This window comes from Rhinatrema bivittatum, chromosome 2 (assembly GCF_901001135.1).
Source record: "Rhinatrema bivittatum chromosome 2, aRhiBiv1.1, whole genome shotgun sequence".
Classification (NCBI taxonomy): Eukaryota; Metazoa; Chordata; class Amphibia; order Gymnophiona; family Rhinatrematidae; genus Rhinatrema; species Rhinatrema bivittatum.
In genome coordinates this window covers 244187096-244205222 of record NC_042616.1, presented here as the reverse complement: position 1 = coordinate 244205222, position 18127 = coordinate 244187096, and the positions used below count along the sequence as shown (strand labels likewise).

The window sequence follows — 18127 nt, the reverse complement described above, 5'->3', positions numbered from 1 at the left end:
TCAAGGGCGCCTCCAGGCAGAGAGAGCTGCAGTTCTTGCAAGCCACCATTTTGATCTTGGAGACATTGGGGTTTCTAATTAATTACTCCAAGCCCCAGCTGGTCCCGTCTCCACACCTGAACTTTATAGGTGCCAGGTTCGATACGACTCAGGCTTGGGCGGGATCGGGCAATCAGCTTGACGTATTGGCGGGAGCAATCTCACGGAGTTGCCAGATTTCTGCCCACAGCATTTTACATTTGCTAGGATACATGGCCGCAACTGTCCATGTCACTCCCTTTGCTTGCCTTTACATGCGCAGAGCGCAGTGGACCCTGAGGTCTCAGTGGCACCAGGCCACTCGGGACCTTTGGGCGCACATTCGAGTCACTCTACTATTTTAGGACTCCCTGTCGTGGTGGACGTCTCTTCCCAACCTAGAGGTTGGGGGTTCCATGCCAGGCTTCCCCACTTAAGTTGGGCACATGTGGGAGATCCTCGCACCCAGGGTCACTGGTCAGCTCAGGAGGAAGGATACTAGATCAAATTCCTGGAGCTATGGGTGGTCTGGTATGCCCTTTGGGCGTTTCGGGATCTGTTGGCCAGCAAGGTCGTGCTTGTCCAGACCAACAATCAGGTAACCATGTGGTACCTCAACATGCTGGGAGGAACAGGATCATTCCTGCTTTGTCAAGAGGCAGTCCAGATCATGTCGTGGGCGTTGTCCCAGAACATCTTTCTCTGAGCCAGGTACCTGCTGGGAAAGGCGAATGAGCTGGCGGATGACCTAAGTCGTTCCTTCCAGCTGCACAAGTGATCCTTGAAGTAGGAGATAGTGGATCGGATCTTCTGTCTTTGGGGAACTCCAGACATTGACCTCTTTGCTTCCCCTTACAACAAGAAAGTAGGCCAGTTCTGCTCCCTAGTCGGGGGGGAATGGCAGGACAGCATTGGACGCCTTTGCCCACCAAACTTCAGGTGCTGGTGTCATATCCACCCTACACTAAGTTCTTTCACGATCAGGTGGTTCTTTGCACACACCCGAAGTTCCTACCGAAGGTGGTGACTGATTTCTAACTTAATCAGTCAAACGTCTTACCAACCTAAGCCTCATTCGCACAGGGAATGAGCTAACTCTGCACAGCTTAGATTGCAAAAGGGCCCTAGCCCTTTTACCTTGAACGAAGAGCATGCCACAGTCTACATAACTCTTCATTTCTTTTGACAAAAATAGACTGGGAGTTGTGTATTCCAAGCAAAACTTGGCCAACTGGCTGACAGACTGCATTTCTTTCTGCTATGCACAGGCAGGTCTATAGCTGAGGGGCCATGTCAAGGCTCACTCCATTTGGGCCATGGCAGCTTCGGTGGCCCACTTGCGTGTGGTCCCTGTGGATGAAATTTGCAGAGCTGCGACATGAACTTCCCTCCATACCTTTGCTTCTCACTAGTGCTTGGACAGAGAAGGTTGACGTGACAGCCATTTCGATCAGTTGGTCCCGCTGAACCTTTTCAGTAACTAAACCCAAGTCTTCCGACCTTGTGCCCTTTGTTCGGGTTCAGGCTGACTCCCTCTGTTGCCACCAGCACTAGTTTGTTGTGCCTGTTGGAACCCAGTTAAATACTGTGTGTCCCTTGAGCATACGGGAGCAGCCTGTAGCTAGGTATTCACCCACATGTGATGATTACCATCCTGCTTGTCCTAGGAGAAAGCAGAGTTGCTTACCTGTAACAGGTGTTCTCCTAGGACAGCAGGATGTTAGTCCTCAGGAAACCCGCCCACCACCCTGCGGAGTTGGGTTTCTCCTATGTTTATTTTATTTTTCCTAATTCTATGTTACGAGACAGAAAAGGGGACCCCGTGTGGACATTTCATGATGTCATCCATATGTGAAGACTAACATCTTGCTGTTCTAGGAGAACAACTGTTACAGGTTAGCAACTCTGCTTTCTTTGCCGGGCTCCATCCGATGATGTCACCCATGTCTGAGGACTAACATCCTGCTGTCCTAGGAGAACACATCTTACAGGTAAGCAACTCTGCTTTTGTCAGACACAGCCCTCCCTAACAGAGGAGGTATAGCCGCATGAAGGTTTGGGCAGATTCTTTTCCACCAGGAATGAGAAACTGCTCCTGCATTATTATAAGTTGTGAAATTTAATGTTAATGGCAACTTCAGGCTCAGTGAGGATCTCTTTTCTTTATTTCCTGCTGATTTTGAGTTACCACATTCTTTCTAGAATCCCGTTTGAACTTTTGCTTTCTTTAAGGAGGAAAAAGAAAGAACTATTTTTATTACCTCCTGTTATACTGCATTTCTGGAGTGACCAAACCAAAAAAAAAAAAAGAAAATCTTCCTCTCTTGCTCCTTATTTCCTGGACTTTGGTGAATGATTTCTAAACCATTCAACAATTTCTGTGCATTTGTGACTCTGGTGTTTCTCCACAGTGTGCGGGAGGGGAGACTGGAGCATACCCTGGCTCGTGAACTGGTGCCAGGTGACACTGTCTGTCTGTCCATGGGAGACAGAGTGCCTGCTGATCTTCGCCTGTTTGAGGTATGCTGTTTGGGTTTCAATCTCTAATGGAGTTAGAGGTGTCATCTTGTGCTTATTTGAAGTTAGTGGAACAAAGTACACTGAGGTCAATATTCATCCTCTATCCCACTGCCTAAGATAGCTGGATAAACTTATCTGGCTAACTTTACTTAGATATTCAGGATGGAGCCGTGCTGCTTAATATACTCGGTTATCTTAAAGTTAGCTGGATGCTTATCCAGTTAGGACAAATGAATAGTAGTTGTAAACTTATCTGGCTAATTAAGCTGGATAAGGCTGAAAATCAGCAATTATCAGGCTAAGTTTACTGTATAAGAAGCTTCACCCTGGAACATCCCGCACTACCCAACTCCTCTCCTCACTTATCCGGCTAACTGGTTAACCGATACATATTTAGTCAGGTACCGCTCAGCATGACTGACTATTCAAACGACACCATTTAGCAGTTGGAAGTTAAGCAGCTAAATGGTGTTGAATATCGACCTTGCTGATTTTAGCGATATGAGCATTTTGGTGGCTTATAGGTAACATATCAAACCAGGCTGAAAAACGTTAATTTTTTTTTTTTTTTTTTTATCAAGAACATAGAATTTAAAAAAAATGTAATTTGGTTTTTTGAAATTAAAATAGTAGAGAAGTTTTCTTTTAAAAAATTAAACTTGTATAAAATAAAACATGCATGACTGGTGTGTGCTGCTGGACAGGAGACTTAAGCTTCAGTCTCCTATCTTCCAGGGAAGTGCCATTCTCAGTTCCAGGGCTGGAGGAAATACAGCAGCTGCCTGCTGCTTATAGAATAACATCTGTTTGCTCAGGAGTTGCTAGCCCTAATTGCTGGAAGATCTGGCTATCTCAACTAAAGGATCTTGTTGGTTATCCTTGCATGTGTACACAGACAAATACAAACAAACAAATCATTTCAAGTTATTGTCCTGTTAAGTACAATATGTATTCACGTGTTTTGTTTTGTTTTTATACATGCATTTGCATGTTGCAGAGTACATTTATGTTTATTTTATAATCTATGTATCTCATACACATGCAGGTTATAAAATACAGGAATACATTTTTGAGTGCCCATATACATGCATATATGGGCATGCATGCAGCTGTTTGAAAGTTATCCTCTAGGTGTTATCTTAAGACAGCTGGTTACAAATCCAAAATTATCTAGTGAAAAATATTCAGCTTTCTAATACCATGGAATTAATAAACCTATAAATCTTAAGCTCTAACAATTACTTAAGTGCCTTCTAGGTAGAAGATTTAGCAAATGTAGTGTAAAGGCAGTGATGGGGACGTGCAGCCCAGTTACCGTCATACTGACACCAGGTTTGAAATCAATGATCAAGATCATGGGTCTTCCAACAGATTGGGAATAAACTTACCCATAGGACCAGTGTTAGCATGCTAAACTTAACAGAAAAATGACAAATTTCCTAGCGTATAGCCAGATGGACTCAGGACCAATGGGTATAGTGCTCTTCTGCTAGCAGATGGGAGACTGAGTCAGATTTCAAAGTTGACATCACTCTAGATATACCCCTGCAGTAACCTCAGCTCTTCAGTTTTTCTCCATCTCCTAGCAGATGCGGACACTATCCCACACACTAGAATAGTGTTAAGAATTATAGCAAAAAGAAACAAATTTACCTTAAAGAAGACCGAGCCTCGCTCTCCTGTGGTGATACCTAAGGGTCCCTCCCCCAGTTGAGAATTCCTGAGGGGATTTCCGATATCCCTCAGAGGTGTGCCTAGGTCCAGTAGCCGGTTCCAGGCGTGGACTTAGCCCCCAGTGTGGCTGAAAGGCAGCGGGTGCAGAAACGAGCGCTGTGGTGAAGGTAATTCCCTCTCCCCCGGCACACAATCAGTAAGCGCCAAGACCAGGTAAGAGAAAATCTTTAAATTCAGGTCTCTGGTCTCCAGAGCTCGGATTGCCGTACCAAATTCTTCTTCCGGAGAGGTTAAAAGGGAGCACTGATCGGGTTGAGCAGCCTTGGTTGGGCTAGGCCGGGATCCGGTGCAAGGGTCCATACACGTGGAGACCCTCGGGGGGTGCCATCTTGCATGCGGAGGTCGTCGGTGCCATCTTCCCTTCTCGACCAGCAGTATGCGCAGGGAAGGCTGGGTGACCGATGCACCTAACTTGCGCGTGTCCAATACAGACGCGCGCATAGCTGGGCGCACAGCTACGCACACAGCGGCGCGCACAACTGAGTGCACCTGTGTGCATATCTACATGCACAACCGTGTTTACAACTGCACGAGCGCAAACACAATGGCACTGGCGCCCAAGAAGGCCAGAAGGCACTCTCTTTGCACAGCCTGCCACGTAGCCGCGCAGCCTAAATTGCTGTCCTGCCTGTATCAACATTGCGAAGAAGCCCAGGGGGAACCAAAGCCTGGTCCCTTACTGTCGGGGGATGGGTCCAGAACTACTACAGACAATAGCTTCCCAGATCTGTGCATCTCTGAGATGGCTTCTTCACAGGAGGGCACCTCTGTGGCCCCTACTCCGACTCCTCCTGGGATTAACATGGACCCAGGGACCTTCCCATGGTTGGAATTTGTCCAAGGCTTGCAAGCCTTTGTTCAGGCACAATCAGCCCCAGCTGCGCCCCAGGCTCAACCACTGCCGGAAGCACAAGATGACTCAAGACATGCCTCGCCTAACCAAGAACTTCCTTAACAGGGACCCAGGCACCTCAGATGATGAGGGTGACTCCCTGGAAGAAGGAGAAATCCCTCCAGGAATGGAACCATACCGAATCATGCTTCACTTCTTCCACAAGGACGAATTACCAGCCCTTGTTTCCCAGACTCTGAAGATGCTGGGTATTCCAGGCATGGACCCTATGGCAGAACCAAAGAATAACCCCATTGTGGTGTCCCTTCGTAAAGCCTCATGCTACTTTCTAATCATGGAAGCCATCAGGAACTGCTTGACCTGGAGTGGGATACCCCGGAGGCCAGCTTCAAAGGGGGTAAGGCCTTGGAAGCCTTTTACCCCCTTGAGCCAGCGACCAAGGAACGCCTGCATTTAAGAACATAAGAAATTTCCATGCTGGGTCAGACCAAGGGTCCATCAAGCCCAGCATCCTGTTTCCAATAGAGGCCAAACCAGGTCCCAAGAACCTGGCAAGTACTCAAACACCAAGAAGATCCCATGCTACTGATGCAATTAATAGCAGTGGCTATTAGCTAAGTAAACTTGATTAATAGCAGTTAATGGACTTCTCCTGCAAGAACTTATCCAAACCTTTTTTGAACCCAGCTACACTAACTGCACTTTCCACAGCTTAATTGTGCGTTGAGTGAAAAATAATTTTCTCCAATTAGTCTTAAATGTGCTACTTGCTAATTTCATGGAATGCCCCCTGGTCCTTCTATTATCTGAAGGCCTCCTGATCCTTCTATTATCCCCCCTCAGCCGTCTCTTCTCCAAGCTAAACAGCCCCAACTTCTTCAGCCTTTCCTCATAGGGGAACTGTTCCATTCCCTTTATTATTTTGGTTGCCCTTCTCTGTACTTTCTCAATCGCAACTATATATTTTTTTTGAGATGCGGCGACCAGAATTGTACACAGTATTCAAGGTGCGGTCTCACCATGGAGTGAAACAGAGGCATTATGACATTTTCCGTTTTATTAACCATTCCCTTCCTAATAATTCCTAACATTCTGTTTGCTTTTTTGACGTTTCCAGAAAGTGGATGCTATGTTCTGTGCCGTCTCAAAGCGAACAATGATTCCCATTGAGGGGAGGGGCTGCATTGAAGGACACTCAGGACAGACGATGGGAATCCATCCTTAAGCAGGCCTTCGACGCAACAGCAATGACACCGCAGATTGCTTCATGTTGCACACTGGTTGCACGTTCCTGCTTGCTCCTCTCGAGAGAGGTAACTAACTCCTGAACGTATACCAGTGAGATGATGGAACCTGAAGCAGCCTTCCTGACGGACGCAAGCTCAGACCTGTTGCGTACCTCAGCCAGGGGCGTTGCCTTGGTAGTGGCAGCCAGAAGACAACTGTGGCTACGGAATTGGACTTCAGACGCGACATCTAAAGCGAATCTCACAAGAATGCCTTTTAAAAGGATTTCTCTTGTTTGGAAGCGAATTGGAGAAGTTAGCCAGCAAATGGGTCGAATCCCCAGTGCCTTGGCTACCGGAAGATAGGAGTAAAAGATCTCAGCGTTCCTCCCCCAGAAGAACCAAGGGCAGAGGCTCGCAGTGCTTTAGACCCTACAGGAATTTGCAGTTCCAGACTCCTTGTCCCTCCGTAAGGTCCCAGCTTTTCAGAACTGACAGACCAAGAGGGGGAGCAGGCCTGGGGGCAGGCTTCAGCCATGCTCCATAATGAGAATGGACCGACCCATCCACAGGAAGAGGAGATAGGGGGTCGACTTGCCCTCTTCTACCAAAGATGGGTCGAGATAACGTCTGACAAATGGGTACTAAACATCATTCAAGAAGATTACTCTCTGGAGTTCCGCAGCATTCCTCGAGATACATTTATGATATCACCCTGCCATACGACGAGTGAGATAATCAAATTTGCAGATGACACAAAATTGTTCAGAGTAGTTAAATCACAAGCAGATTGTGATAAATTGCAGGAAGACCTTGTGAGACTGGAAAATTGGGCATCCAAATGGCAGATGAAATTTAATGTGGATAAGTGCAAGGTGATGCATATAGGGAAAAATAACCCATGCTATAATTACACAATGTTGGGTTCCATATTAGGTGCTACAACCCAAGAAAGAGATCTAAGTGTCACAGTGGATAACACATTGAAATCATCGGTTCAGTGTTCTGCGGAAGTCAAAAAAGCAAACAGAATGTTGGGAATTATTAGAAAGGGAATGGTGAATAAAACGGAAAATGTCATAATGCCTCTGTATCTCTCCATGGTGAGACCGCACCTTGAATACTGTGTACAATTCTGGTCGCCGCATCTCAAAAAAGATATAATTGCGATGGAGAAGGTACAGAGAAGGGCTACCAAAATGATAAGGGGAATGGAACAACTCCCCTATGAGGAAAGACTAAAGAGGTTAGGACTTTTCAGCTTGGAGAAGAGTCGACTGAGGGGGGATATGATAGAGGTGTTTAAAATCATGAGAGGTCTAGAACGGGTAGATGTGAATCGGTTATTTACTCTTTCGGATAGTAGAAAGACTAGGGGGCACTCCATGAAGTTAGCATGGGGCACATTTAAAACTAATCGGAGAAAGTTCTTTTTTACTCAACGCACAATTAAACTCTGGAATTTGTTGCCAGAGGATGTGGTTAGTGCAGTTAGTATAGCTGTGTTTAAAAAAGGATTGGATAAGTTCTTGGAGGAGAAGTCCATTACCTGCTATTAAGTTCAATTAGAGAATAGCCACTGACATTAGCAATGGTAACATGGAATAGACTTGGTTTTTGGGTACTTGCCAGGTTCTTATGGCCTGGATTGGCCACTGTTGGAAACAGGATGCTGGGCTTGATGGACCCTTGGTCTGACCCAGTATGGCATTTTCTTATGTTCTTATGGACAACTGGTTGATGAGGGCAAAGTCTTCGGAAGAGCGCCGGCAGGTGACCAGCAGAGTCAAGAGCCTACTGCAGGAACTAGGTTGGATCCTGAACACGGGCAAGAGCAGTCTGCAGCCCTCTCAATCTCTGGAGTATCTGGGGGCCCGTTTCGACACCAAACAGAAAAAAGTCTTCCTCCCTTCCTCGAGGAGAAGGAAGCTGATGGAACAATTACGACGATTAATGACCAATGCATGCGCCAAGGTATGGGATTATCTTCAAGTCCTCTGCCTCATGGCATCAACTCTGGAGAACGTCCCATGGGCGAGGGCCCATATGTGACTGCTCTAGCGCTCCTTACTGTCACGATGGAACCCACTGTCCCAGGACTACTCAATTCACCTCCAATGTCCAGCAGAGGTGCGTTCTCAGCTCCAGTGGTGGCTACAGGAAGACCACCTAAGCAGAGGAGTAAGCCTATCCCCACCGAACTGGACCTTGCTCACCATGGATGCGAGCCTGCGAGGGTGGGGAGCCCACTGTCAGGAACTGATGGCCCAGGGACAATGGAACAAGGAAGAGGCAGAATGGAACATAAACCGCCTGGAAGCTCGAGCAGTCAGACTAGCGTGCCTACGATTCAGCCACAGACTCCGAGGCAAAGCAATTTGAGTAATGTCGGACAACGCGACAATGGTTGCTTACATCAACCGCCAGGGAGGAACCAGGAGCCAGCAGGTGTCTCTGGAGATAGATCCTCTCATGGAAAAGACAACGTCTCAGCAGACTTCCTCAGCAGAGAGAGCCTGGACTCAGGAGAATGGATGCTGTCAACCACAGCCTTCCAACTGATCGTAAATCGCTGGGTCCTTCCAGCCATGGATCTACTGGCCACCCGTCTCAGTGCCCAAGTTCCCAGGTTCTTCAGCCGCAGATGAGAGCCATACTCCCAAGGGATTGACGCTGTCGTCCAGACTTGGCCAGTGGAAGACTTATTGTACGCCTTCCCTCCATGGCCACTACTGGGCAAGGTCATCTGCAAGATAGAACATCACAGGGAATTAGTTCTACTAGTGGCCCCGGATTGGCCAAGACGACCGTGGTATGCAGACATGCAAAGACTCCATGCGGGGAACCCTCTGTGCCTACCTCCACACAGGGACCTTTTCTGACAGGGCCCGATTCTCCACAAAGACCCGGCTCGATTCTTTCTTACGGTCTGGCCCTTGAGAGGACTTGCCTGAAGAAGCGCGGTTACTCAAAGTCCGTGATTGACACCCTGCTCCGAGCGTGCAAGTTCTCCACATCCCTGTCTTACATTCGGATCTGGAGAGTATTCGAAGCCTGGTGTGAGGACCGCAGGATACTCCCGCGGACAGCCAAGATTCCCATGATTCTGGAGTTCCTACAGGATGGTATGAAGAAGGGGTTGTCACTCAACTCCCTCAAGGTCCAAGTAGCCGCACTGTCCTGCTTCAGAGCCGAAGTGGACGGTATCCGGCTATCTACCTATCCGGATTTGACCTGCTTCCTGAAAGGTGTTAAACAACTCTGACCACCCATAAAGTGGCCGGTGCCTCTATGGAATCTAAATCTAGTATTAGACTTCCTAGCTGGGGCTTCCTTAGGACCAACACGCGGTCTGTCACTACGCCTCTTAACGTTGAAGACTGTATTCCTGGTGGCTATATGTTCAGCTCATCGTATCTCCAAACTACAGGCACTATCCTGTCGGGAACCGTTCCTTAGGTTCATGCCTGGAACCATACAGCTACGCACCGTCCCCTCCATCCTACCGAAAGTGGTTTCCAAGTTTCACTTGAACCAAACCATCTCACTACCATCTCCAGATGAACATAAGGACTTGGAAGACTCACGCCTTCTTCACCATCTAAATGTCGGCAGACTCCTAGTGCGGTACCTGGAAAGATCGGAACCGGTGCGCAAAATGGATCGCTTGTTTGTCCTTCACAGTGGGATGAAACAAGGAGAAGCAGCCTCGCGGGCCACCATAGCCCGCTGGATCAAGGAAGTAATCAAGGCAGCCTACATAGAGGCAGGAAAGCCCTTACCACTACAGGTTAAAGCTCATTCTATGAGGGCACAGGCAGTTTCTTGGGCAGAAACCAAGCTGCTGTCGCCTGCCGAGATCTGTCTGGTGGCAATGTGGTCCTCCATACACACCTTCTTCAGGTTCTACCACCTGGATGTTCAAGCCCAAGAAGATGCAGCCTTCGCAAGGGCAGTACTAAGTGGGCCACGGGCAGCCTCCAGCTCTGTCCAGGAGTAGCTTTTGTGCATCCCATTGATCCTGAATCCATCTGTCTACACGCTAGGAAATGGAGAAATTACTTACCTGATAATTTCGTTTTCCTTAGTATAGACAGATGGACTCTGCATTCCGCCCATGGCTGCCCCAGAAAAGGAGAACCTCGGATAGCAAACCTAGAGTCTAAGCAAATATGGGTAAGCCGCGGCCTACCCCTAGTTCACGACACCCACACTTTGTCTGGTGTCGGCGCTAATTGGTTGAGTGCACTGGCGGTCTTTTAATCAAGTTTAATCAAGTTTATTTAAACAAAGATATATCCAATATGGCTTTTCGAAAAGAATACTGAAGAGCTGAGGTTACTGCAGGAAATATCTAGAGTGAAGTCAGCTTTGAAATCTGACTCAGTCTCCCATTTGCTAGTAGAAGAGCACTATACCCATTGGTCCTGAGTCCATCTGTCTACACTAAGGAAAACAAAATTATCAGGTATGTAATTTCTCCATTAAAACTGGTGCTACTTAATTTTTCCTTTTTTAGATTACTGACAAGCATTTCTTTTAATAAGAAAAGTAACACATGAAAATCCCAGTATTCTGTGTGTGCTCTGTATTTTAAACAGTTCTTTGAGAGTGGGATAGCTCAGTGGATGATTTGAGGTATTTGCAGAAGTGTGAACATAGGTTATTTATCGATCCCTATGAGAAAAATTAACTTAGCTGCTTTGCTTTTTTGAGTATTGATGGCGAACGGGGCTCACACTCAGCGCCAGAAGCGTCTCATTGCCATTCTGCAACTCGTTCCCTTTATCCTGACCTTTAATTGGAATGACTTGAAGAAGGAAGATGTTTGATCCTTTTCTGCTATGAATTCTTGTGATAAACATGAGCAATTCTAGCCAACTGGAATGACATGACTTCATTTCACAATCAGAATTCACAATAAACACATCCATGAATAGCCTAGGAGTCGAGATCTTTTTTTTTTTTTTTTTTTTTTTTTTAGGAACACAAGACTATATTTGAAGCTGACAGCATGTGCATCCTCTGTAGACATTCTTATCTTTTCTTGAAATGTCACTTAAATTAGGAGACCCTCCCCCCTCCCCCCCCCCCCCCAAAAAAAGTAGTAGCAGGGTTAAAATGTTTGAGGAAATCCCGCTCTGATGTGTATTTTCCTTTTCCACTTGTGTGAGCTTGGCTAGCCACAGTTGAGCGTATAGCTGCATCACCTACAACCATATGGAAAAAAACTGAGATTTCTTGATGGGTGCTTAAATGTCCTCTTATAAGTATATATTTGTGTGGAAGTGGATGAGGAAATTTCACACATTATTTGCCGGAAGCAGGATAAACATTGTTTGCACTTGGACCACACGTTGCAAAGTTCCCAATGATCATACGCTGGCTTTAATAGTGACATCACAGCATGCGTTGACGTCACTGAAATGTCAACAGATTCATTACTTACCTTATTTATTTAGCATTACTTATAATCTGCGACCTTCACAATGTATTTGGTATGGATTGCATAAAACCATTCATAATAAAACATATATTGCATTAATACATGAATTAAAAAAAATCATAAAAACACAATCAACTAACATTAAAAGCAGTTTTAAAATAATATGACAACCTGTTTCTGGAACCTTTTAATTTCTGTGATGTTTCTTAACTCAGCAGGTAAAGCATTCCATAAAAGTGGAGCCTTTTGAGTAAAAGCCCTTGCACTTATTTGCAGCTTGCAATTCTTCACTGGTGGAATACATAACAAATTTGCATCCTATGATCTCAAAGTCCACAGTGGACTGTACCTTTTTAACTTATGTGCTAGCATGCAGGTAGCATCATTGTGTAATAACTTAAACATTTTTACCCAACATTTTAAATTGTAATCTAAAATTGACAGGTAGCCACTTCAGTTCATAAGTATATGGGAGATGCGATCTGCCAACCTGGCTCCAGTTAATATCCATGGCTGCAGTATGCTACAACAATTGTAGTGCTCATAAATATTTCTTTGGCAGGTCATGATAAAGACTACTGCAGTAGTCTTTCTGACCAAATAAAAATGCTTGTAAAACTGAATGGAATACATTAAATTGCTACATGTATATTAAGGGCTTCAATTTACAGTATAAAATGCTCGCTTTACTACTTGCTTGCTCTGTGGGATAAAAATCAACTTTGAATAAATTATTATAACCTAGATTCCTAGTTTTAGTGCCAATTTGCAGCTGTGTTCTGGCAAGGAACTGCAATAACTACAAGTACAAAATACAGTTGTGATTTAATCTAAAAGCAAATATATACATTAGCCATAAACTAGCATTAAATATTTAAAAATCAAATAATATCTGTTGGGCAAAAAAAAGGTGTTTTGGTGGGCTTTGAACCTGGGTCCATCTGGCTGGAAACTAGGGTCCTGCTTGTGAGGCCACAGAGTGGCTTATATTGAAGGAGCAGCAGACCATTGTTAGCCTGGGATGTGGCTCTATCCCTGAGGATCCAGATTGTTCCCCAGGGATTTAAAAAGGGGTTGCTGAGAAAAGCTCAGTATTCTGGAAAACAAAGTTTGAGGGCTGCACAGTAGAACTGGAGGGTAAAACTATGTTGCTGCAGGCTATGCCTGGACTTTGACCTGAGATCTCATTGAAGTAACCTGGTTTGACCAGACCAAGACTAATACTCACAGTGAGCAAAGGACTGTTGGACTGGGTTTAGCGCCAGTTATAAAGAAACTGTTGTCTTGTAAATAAAGCCCTTGGTTTTAAGTAGGGAGGAGAACTGGTGGAGGGCCCTAACCTGACAACATCATAATAACAACCTTCATTATCCGTATACCTAGATTAAGAATTATTGGAAGACCAGATTTACTGTATATACTCGTGTATAAGTCGAAAAATGTTATCCCCAAAACCTGTCCTTAAAATCAGTCGTCTTATCCACGGGTCAATCCACATAATGCCAGTACCGTAATTTAAGATGCATGAGTGAATCATTCGCATGCCCCTTCTCCTGAATCCCTTAACTCACCCGCTGCTGTGAGGACAATGATGGCACTTGCAGTTGCTAAGGTACATCCTCCCTCCTCCCAAGCCAGGGTCTGACTGGTGCACTTAGAACCATGTAGTTCTAAGTGCGCCAATCCTACCACTACTCTGGGACACCTTCTCTGCACCTTTTCTAATTCTGTTATATCTTTCTTGAGATGCGGTGACCAGAACTGCAAACAATTCTCAAGATGAGGTTGCACCATGGAGCAATACAGAGGCATTATGATATTCTCTGTTTTATTCTCCATTCAATGTTCCTAATAATCCCTAGCATTCTGTTTACTTTCCTGGCTGCTGCAGCACATTTGAGCAGAACATTTCAATGTATTTTCAACTATGACTCCTAGATCCTTTTCCTGAGTGGTGACTCCAAATGTTGAACCTTGCATTATGTAGCAATAATTTGGGTTACTCTTCCCTAAGCTCATCACTTTGCACTTGTCCACATTAAATTTTATTTGCCATTTGCATTCCCTGTCTCCCAGTTTTGCAATGTCCTTGTGTAATTTCTCACAATTTTCTTGTGATTTAACAACTTTGAATAATTTTGTCATCTGCAAATTTGATCACTTCACTTGTTCTGATTTCTATATTGTTTATAAATATATTAAAAAGCAGTTGTCCTAGAACAGATCCCTGGGGCATTCCACTATTCACCTTTTTCCATTGAGAAATTTTACCAGTTAGCTCTACTCTCTATTTTCTATCTTTTAACCAGTTGGCAATCCATAATAGGTCACTGCCCCCTATCCCATGACCTTTTAATTTCCTAAGAAGTATCTCATGAGGGACTTTGTCAAATGCTTTCTGGAAATCCATATACACTATATCAACTAGCTCACCTTTAACCACATGTTTATATATGCCTTCAAAAAAATGTAACATTTGTGAGGCAAGATTTCCCTTTTGTCCCATTCAGCTATGCTTATCTGTATGATCAGCAGTTTTATTATTTTTGATAGTTTCTACCATTTTGCCTGGCAGAGACATCAGACTCGCTGGTTTTTTATTTCCTTGATCACCCCTTGATCCCTTTTAAAAATTGGCGGTACATTGGCAACCTTCCAGTCTTCTGGAGCCATAGATGATGTTATTGATGGTATGCAAATTTTCAGTAGCAGGTCCGCCATTTCATTTCTTAGTTCTTTCAGCACTCTGAAATATATACCATCTGGCTCAGATGATTTGCTACTCTTTAGTTTGTCAATTTGCCCTAGTACATCTTCCATGTTCACTGAGATTTGTTTTTTGTTCCTCTGAATCATCACCTTTGAATATCATGTTTACTCAGCTGAAAGGCTTGACTAATAAATTGACTTCCTGAAATGTGACTAAAAGTCAGCATGAATGCTTTTGGCCACGTTAAAAAGAGGGGCTGCCATGGGCATGTTTTGGTCAGAGGAGGAAAACAGCGTGCATACATTTTGATTTCCTAGCATGTAACGAGGGTTTTGAGCAACGCTCAGCCACAGCTATCAAACAGGTCAATACAGTAAAGTGCGGCCGTGGTTACCCTGTTTCTAACCCGCCTTTTACTCACAATTTGGCCGAGTTAGCCCAACCCGCGATTCACTGTCCCCTTTAACCCATTCTTACCGCCTCTTTAAATCAATGAGTAACCCTTCCGCCCGCGGCATGTATATGAGATGTAAACGATCGGATTAGCTATTCCCCCCCCCCCCCCCATTCAGTAACGCGCACCCCGACTATCGCCTTTTTAACCTGCAGTTTAGCCGCACGTTTAACCTGCTAATTTACCGCCTACCCCTACCCCTGCATTAGAGGCAAGGGTAAGGGTAGACGGCAAACTTTCCCCCAAAAGGAAACCTAAAAACCTAAAATCCCCTCCTCCCAAAGCGACTCGACATGTTACCAACTTACTTTTTGTTGCTTTCAGCCCCTTCAACCTTCTCTGCTGTCCTCCGGAGGGGGCAGCCGGCGGCGAAAGCGGCTTGCAGCGGTCCCTCCGCGCAGGTCCTGGTTCTCCTGGCTCAGCCCTCATCTGCTTAAGGAAGATTGTGAAGTCAGGTAAGAGCCCACTGTTCTGTGCCCTCTCCAGTCACGGCGCGAGCGAAGCGTACTTTCATTGGCTTGAGCACCCGTCAATTTGGGCGCTCAAGCCAATGAAAGCACATGGATGGGCGTGCGTGACGTCACGGCGTGCGTCCATGTGCTTTCATTGGCTTGAGCGCCCGTCAATTTGGGTGCTGAAGCCAATGAAAGCACATGAACGCGCGTGCGTGACGTCACAGCATGCGTCACGCACGCCCGTCCATGTGCTTTCATTGGCTTGAGCACCCGTCAATTTGGGCGCTTAAGCCAATGAAAGCACATGAACGCCCGTCAATGTGCTTTCATTGGCTTGAGCGCCCAAATTGACGGGTGCTCAAGCCAATGAAAGTACGCTCCGCTCGTGCCGTGACTGGAGAGGGCACAGAACAGTGGTCTCTTACCTGACTTCACAATCTTCCTTAAGCAGATGAGGGCTGAGCCAGGAGAACCGGGACCTGCGCGGGGACCGCTGCAAGCCGCTTTCGCCGCCGGCTGCCCCCTCCGGAGGAAGGCAGAGAAGGTTGAAGGGGCTGAAAGCAACAAAAAGTAAGTTGGTACATGTCGAGTTGCTTCGGGAGGAGGGGATTTTAGGTTTTTAGGTTTTCTTGGGTTAAGGTTGGGATCCACTTCCTGGTGCCTGTCATTTCAAATGTCAGGTACCAGCGCACCCAGGATACTGTATAGGCGCTGTATAAAGCGCCTATACAGTAAAATGGGTTGCGCGGGCCTAACGCTTCACGGACGCTTCTTGGACGCGGCTTGCATTTGCAAGCTATTTAAATACAGTATTGAGCAGTAGGTGAGCAGGACTGTGTGTGCGGCAAACGCGGGTGCGCCCGGCACTAACGCAGCTCTTCCTACCGCTCCTTACTGTATCGGCCTGATAAGGAAGAGCAAACCAGCCTTTTTCTCCAAGGCATGTTCCACAATCATATCAGACCAGTGGGTTCTCAAGATCATATCTCAGGGTTATCTGTTGGATTTCGGTTAGCCTCACCTAATGGGGCCCAGAAGGGACCCTTCCCAGATTCCCTTGTTTCAGCAGGAAATGCAGATCCTTCTCCAGCAACGAGCCATCTGCATCCTGCTGCATTCTCATCTCAACATTACTTCCAATACTTCCTCATTCCAAAAAGATTGGGAAGTCTTTGTCCCATCTTGGACCTCTGTTCTCTCAATAGATGCATAAAGAGGCAAAAATTCAAGATGACTTCGCTGAAATCAGTTCTTCCATTCCTGCAACCTGAAGATTGAATGTGTTCCCTGGACTTGAAGGAATCTTTTACTCATATACCCATCCAAGTATCATATTGGCTCTACCTTTGCTTTCAGGTGGGCCAAAATCACTACCAATACAAGATCCCTCCCCATTGGTCTCTCCTCTGCCCCGAGAATCTTCACAAAATGTCTGGATGTGGCTCATCTGCAGAAACAAGGGATTCAAGTATTCCCCTACCTGGACAATTTGGCTCATCGTCTCCCTGAGTCAAGGGACTCAACGACCGCATCTAATCAAAACAATCTCTTGTCTAGAAAATCTGGGATTTCTCATAACCTACGATAATTCACATCTTGACCCTTACCAAATTCTTTAATTCATCAGAGCAAGGATCCATACACCCGTCTGCAGAGCATACTTACCCAATGACAGAGCACAAGTTCTCCACTCTCTGTGTCTACAACTTTCTCAGCAGGCTTGGATGACAGTATGCCGAATTCTAGTACTACTGGGGCATATGGCGGCAGCAATATATGTGGTGCCTCACACCCTTCTGCACATGAGATGATTACAGTGGTGCTTGAAGTCACAGTGGAATCAGCGCAAACAATCCATGTTGAGCAGGGTTCGAATCTTGGTTTACATGAAAAGAGACTTTAAATTGGTGGCTGACTCCTTCAGTGCCATCGCAGGGAGCCCCGTTCGGAAACCCATCACATCAGCTAATTTTCTCGATGGATGCCTCAACATGGGATTGGGGAGCCTACCTACTCAACTTAAAAATGCAGGGTTTGTAGACCTCGTTGGAAAGAAATTTCAAAATCAACCTATTGGAACTTAGGGCTCTATAAAATGCATTATACACCTTCGCTTCAACACTACACGTGAAGTGGGTAATGATACTCACCAACAATCAGGTAGCCATGTTTTACATGCATATGGAAAGAGAGTCCGGTTACAGAATTCCTTACAAAGAAGCCTTACAGATTTGGGAATGGGCAGAAAACCATGCAGTAACCTAACAAGCATTGTACCTACCAGAACTGGTGAATATGGAGACTAACAGGCTCGGCAGAATTCCATCCACACGAATGGTCTCTGAACTTAGACAGTGGTGAATGATCTCTTCATCCGCTGGGGTCTATTGTGGCTTGCCCTGTTTGCATCAGGACACAATGCAAAGCTGATCACCTTTTGCTCCATTCATCCCAGCGAAAAAATACTATCCCAGGATGCATTCCTAATTTCTTGGTTCAGGGGCCTCCTATACGCATACCCGCTCATTCCTGTAATATTCCAAACTGTACAAAAGTTCATCACGGATCAAGCAAATATGATTCTAATTGCCTTGGCGTGGCCAAGTCAACCCTGGTATGCCTATCTGGTACAGCTGTCCAGTCGTCCACCTATACTTCTTGGGGACAGTGTGGAATTTTTAACTCAGGAGGACGGGACCCTCATCCATCCA

At 45.7% G+C, this 18127-nt stretch overlaps 1 protein-coding gene across 4 annotated transcripts in view; it reads left to right on the top strand.

The window, feature by feature from the left end:
* Positions 1-18127, top strand: part of ATP2C1 (ATPase secretory pathway Ca2+ transporting 1) — a 374199-nt gene that overhangs the window by 191013 nt on the left and 165059 nt on the right. For all 4 annotated transcript variants that reach the window (XM_029589345.1, XM_029589348.1, XM_029589346.1 and 1 more), the window contains exon 7: positions 2430-2538. In XM_029589345.1, the coding sequence (XP_029445205.1) occupies positions 2430-2538 (109 nt within the window). The remainder of the gene's footprint in view (positions 1-2429; positions 2539-18127) is intronic.